The sequence below is a fragment of the Micrasema longulum genome, unplaced genomic scaffold (assembly GCF_059751315.1).
Source record: "Micrasema longulum isolate JH-2025_06_02 unplaced genomic scaffold, ASM5975131v1 h1tg000815l, whole genome shotgun sequence".
Classification (NCBI taxonomy): Eukaryota; Metazoa; Arthropoda; class Insecta; order Trichoptera; family Brachycentridae; genus Micrasema; species Micrasema longulum.
This window is the reverse complement of record NW_028278007.1, coordinates 122141-127195: the sequence shown is the minus strand read 5'-3', so window position 1 is coordinate 127195 and position 5055 is coordinate 122141. Positions and strand designations below refer to the sequence as shown.

The 5055-nt window shown below is 35.5% G+C and overlaps 1 protein-coding gene across 1 annotated transcript; it reads left to right on the top strand.

Annotated features, from left to right (window-relative positions):
• The first annotated feature begins 295 nt into the window (after positions 1 to 295).
• On the top strand, positions 296 to 4012 carry Ktl (BTB/POZ domain-containing protein Ktl). Its single transcript, XM_088230757.1, has one exon. It carries the CDS (start codon positions 795 to 797, stop codon positions 1509 to 1511), a length of 717 nt encoding a protein of 238 aa, XP_088086883.1. The 5' UTR covers positions 296 to 794; the 3' UTR covers positions 1512 to 4012.
• The last annotated feature ends 1043 nt before the right edge of the window (positions 4013 to 5055 follow it).

Genomic DNA, 5055 nt, shown 5'->3' with positions numbered 1-5055 from the left:
AACAGCGGTTATAAAATAACGTTTTCGGAGTAAAGTTACTTTTTGTACACGATACTGAAATGCATGTTTTTACAATTTAAGTTTGTTTGCTCGATAAGCCGGTCATGTTAGAGCTAAGGGGAAAAATATTGTTTTCTTTGAAGACATTAAAAGAAAATAGTTTGGGAAAGAAAAAGCCTCTATATTGTACGTAGTGGGTGGCGGGTGGAGAGGGGCTAGGATGCAGTCCTTGTGTGTAGTGGGTGGGGGTGGGGGCGGGGTAGTGCGCATGGCAGCCCCCGTATTGATCAGGCCCGAGCGGCCCCTGTGGCGGGACGGGACACGGGACGACAGATGCCGACAGCCTCCGCCAGAGAGGGACGGAGGTCCGTAATGCACGCAATAAACTTTCCCACCACATATCAACACGTATTTCCCGCGACCCGCTAACCCGCGTCGGAAACAAAAATACCAAAATTAACCGAGAAAAGAACAATCTCGCGGAGAAGGATGCGGTGGGAGGGCACCTCTCACGCGGAAGCCGCGGGTTCAAGTTTATCGGTCGTAAAGTGATCGGCCGCCGAGTATCGCGGCCCGGTCGCCCGTCCACCCGTCCTCGTCCGCGGCGCAGTCTCTAGCCGGCTCGCGCGGGAGGAGGTCGCGTCTGCCCTCGGCTGATCCGATGTCGACGGTCGCGCGTGTCCCCCTACACTCTGCTACAGGTATGCTGACGGCGGAGCGGTGTTAGTGAGCATTTCGCGAGTTCCGAGTGCCTCTTGAGAACACAGTGACACAGTTGAGGACATATCGGCGGAATGGCGGAAAATTCTGGCTTCCCGTCAGTAGTGGAGCTGAACGTCGGAGGAGTCTTCTATACCACGTCGCTGAACACCCTGCTGAAGGATGCGGACTCTTCGCTAGCGGCCGCATTTACAGGCAGGACTCCGGTGGTCAGGGACGCCAAGGGGAAGTATTTCCTGGACCGAGACGGGGTCCTCTTCCGGTACGTTCTCGATTTCCTCAGGAACGACTCGCTGTTGCTGCCGGACAGCTTCAGGGAAGCGGAGAGGTTGAGGAACGAGGCTTCGCAGCTGAAGCTGGCGACCATGGTGGAGGCGTTGAATAGTCAGTTCGGCACCGAGCTTGCCAAGAACAAGGAGAAAGGGAGCATCACGGTCGGGTACAGGGGAAGCTTCGCCTTCGGCAGGGATGGTTTAGCCGATGTTAAGTTTAGGAAACTCTCGCGTATTTTGGTTTGTGGACGTGTGACTCTGTGCCGGGACGTTTTCGGAGAGACGCTGAACGAGAGCCGAGACCCCGACCACGGCCTGACGGACCGCTATACTTCGCGCTTCTTCCTCAAGCACTCCTTCATCGAGCAAGCCTTCGACATGCTGCAGGAGCAAGGCTTCAAGCTGGTGGGCAGCTGCGGCAGCGGGACGGCCGGGAGTGCCGCGGAACTCAAGCCGGGAGTGGACTCGGAGGAGAACCGCTGGAATCACTATAATGAATTCGTGTTCATCAGGGATTAATGGGAAGGTAGAGATACCACGAATCTATTATATCGGTCGCGACGCGGCTGCGAATAATAAACAAAATGCACGATGGAGAACATCACATCAAAGTAAATACGTTTGAAAACAGCTGTGATCCATCGAATGAATTAACGACAACATTAACAAAATATCCGAGGCATTTATTTTTCACACAGCAATAAAACACCCAGGATTTTTAGATTTATCTGGATTAGACATCGATTCATTGTTCAAACAAAATCGGGTATAATAAAATACATGTTCATTAAATTCAACATTAATCGTGAATAGAAAAACATCGCTTATTGTTGTTTAGCGTAAAATACAATTTTGCATTCCCCTCCTGGTAAACACATTCTGTTTAGAGTTTGTTAAAATAATAAATAGGGGAATTGAAGTGATTCGCTTGCAAATAGAAGTACATTATTATATTCCTTCATTGTCTCACCTAAACATGTCCTCTGTAATAATGTAAACAATCTATGTCACTGGTGACAGATATGTAAAGTACAGGTATCATATACCTACTAGGTTCGATGTTATAATACTTGTATAATAAAACTAAGAAACATGTATCTGTTTATAACAAACATGAATAATATGTGTATAATTTAGAATTATTGGAGTGGTTGATTTTGAAGTTGAAGACGGTTTTATCGATTGGCATATCTTCTTAGCTGCTATGTTACTTATTATCCAGCACAGTTACACTATTAAGGTGAACTTACCGTTTACCACCTGTCGCTCTGTTTGTTTTGTGAAAACAATAATATTATATTTCATTTGGTTAAACCTTTCGTGTTCCCGAGCGTCACTTTTTTAGCCAAACGATATATAATGTGCCTTTTAAAATAGTAGGAGGTATTTAGAAAGCACTTTATTGTATTTACATACATTATAAAACGTTGTTTTACTGTTCAGCTAATTTATTAGACTCTATTATTTTTTTGGAACTGTACTGAATCAATGTTTAAATGTACAATATAATCAACACATCGATTACCGTAATGATTGTATATTCGAATTGCATAATAACAAAGAAAAAACTTTTATTGCACAGACAAAAATTACGAAATATATACATAATATACAGCAATATCTTCCTAACGAAATATCATTTTGTATTAACTTATTAAATATGACATTGAATACTTCGGAGAAAATAAATGGCTATGGTACGTAATTTCAAGTATAAACCTTTTGAGGAAATGAAGAGTGTTTATCATTCTGTGAATTTCTCCGTGAAATTATTATTCCGAAAATGAACTTATTATTTATTTTTAGAAGGTATCATTCAGGGTACAGTATTCTTTGAAGAAATTGAATAACTAAACGGTTTTCCCAAAACCGTGGAATTAGTTCAAGAAAATAAGATTTTTAGAACAAACTGTTTTGACCAGAAAAACGTATTTTGAAATAAAGATAGGTTTGTCAAACTTATTTGACATTATTTTCTGTAAAGTTAAAAATGAAAATAGTAAGTAAACGGTGTTTTAACTTGTCTTAATTAATGCATCCAAACACAAAACATCCCTTCAATTTACTAATTAATTTGCGGTTATCAGACTATACTTAAAATTTATGATTAATTTACTGTTTTATAGAAAAATAACATAATAACATTTTGCTCTAATGAAAATAATAATATTTTTAGAATCTCAGGTACTCGATTTATTTAAACAGTTTTTTTATGCAGTAGGATAAATTTATGCTCGAATCGACTTTAATAATATTGAAGTTTTTATAACTATTGTGACTTACGTTTTAAAATATAATTTAATTACGCCTATCACGTACAAAATGTACCCCGGTAAATTTTATTGCCCAAGTAAAACCTTTAAAGATGAATTTATTTGCAACGGCAGGTTTTATTGTATTTTACCTGGCCATTCCTTCGGGAAATTGAAGAATAAAAGCCCAAGGGTGGAGAAACGAAAGACGCGTAAAATAAAATCGCTTATATGAGTAATAAGTTTAGAAATATTGCAGATAAATTTAACAGGCGGCACAATTTATTACAAAAGGTACTTCAAATCTTAAACGGAAAACGAGTATAAGCCGTTGTAATTTGGAATGATTGAATATCTACCCTTAAAGGCTTGAGAGTAATACCGACGTTTGTATTTGCGAGAATGTTCTCTTCGATAAATCGATGCGACAGATTAAAACTCATTCATTTTCAGTAGAATTAAACTAAGGTTTATTATATTCTTGTGACATTGACTTGGTTTTCTAAAATTAAATAAGCGACATAAATATAAAAATAATAAATAAATAGAACCATAAAGCATATTGATAAATAATATAAAAAATATTTACGTATGTCTTAGAAAAAGCATCGATTTGGAAATAAAAAACAATCATCAATACGTTAAAAAAAATTATACGCATTGGAATTGCAACATTTATGGTCAGAATATAATTTTTAATTTTAATTTAAAATAAAAAAGACAGTGGTTCGAATTTTAATGAAAATCTGCTTTTTACATTAAAACACATTTTTACTCAACGCATATTTGTTTAAAATCATGAAATTAAAAAAAAAATTGTGTTTCGTCAAAATCGTTTGCAATTTTTCTACTAAAATTTTATTCGTAAAAGACAAATGAATTGTTTGATTGGCACTTTCCCATTCATTAAAAAATATTTCTAAATATTGTTACAGTTCAAATGGATAAGGTAGATAAATAAAAAATCGATGGCCATTCTGAGTTAAAAGTGATTTTTTTTAATATAAGACGTTAATTTTTTGTTTTAAAAACTGAGAAAATAAATTCTTCAATTTCGATTTTATTCGATTATGAAAAATGGGGCCAATAGGAAGAAATCTTTGACGTGAGCTGGCAAAAAATACTTATTTAATTTCATCTGTATTTCTGTGTTCACATTTAAAAGTAGTTTTTTTTAATTCGCTGAAAACATAATATAAAAATATATTCAGTTTTTTGCTAAAAATATCAAATTCTTCCATGTTAATTTTAGTTTGCTAGTTTAACTGATTCATAAGTGTATCATAATGATTCTTATAGTGAATGTAATATATTTTCCTATCGATTACTTTGTCCTGTTAACTTATAGCTAAGAAAGAGTATTTTATTCAAATTTGTTTATCTATTTCAGGTAGTCTTTTTAATAATTATAGAAGTTTAATATTATGAATGTTAAATTATTGAACATAAGTTCAATAGCAGGTAACTCTTATAGACTATATATATATATCCACGTTAATTTGTATTTAGAAAATTATTAAATAAAGACTAAGCTGAGAAGGTTTTGAGATTATTTATAATTTATTTAAATGAAAATTAGAAATCTATGTTTGGTTCACATAATTATTTGACATTTCTATTTTTTTCCTGTGTCATTCTTGGACATTAAATGTACATGAATAATTATTATGCTTTCAATTTGTAATTATAAGTTATTCGATTGTAGAATTTGAAAATATTTTCGCAATAATTTAAAGAGGTATTATTTTCAATAAAAACATTGATTCGATTATTTTATATTGTTATTTGGCTTGAAATTTTCTAAAAATATA

Coding starts and splice junctions, on each gene's coding strand:
- Ktl (XM_088230757.1), top strand. CDS start 795: ATGGCGGAAAATTCTGGCTTCCCGTCAGTAGTGGAGCTGAACGTCGGA.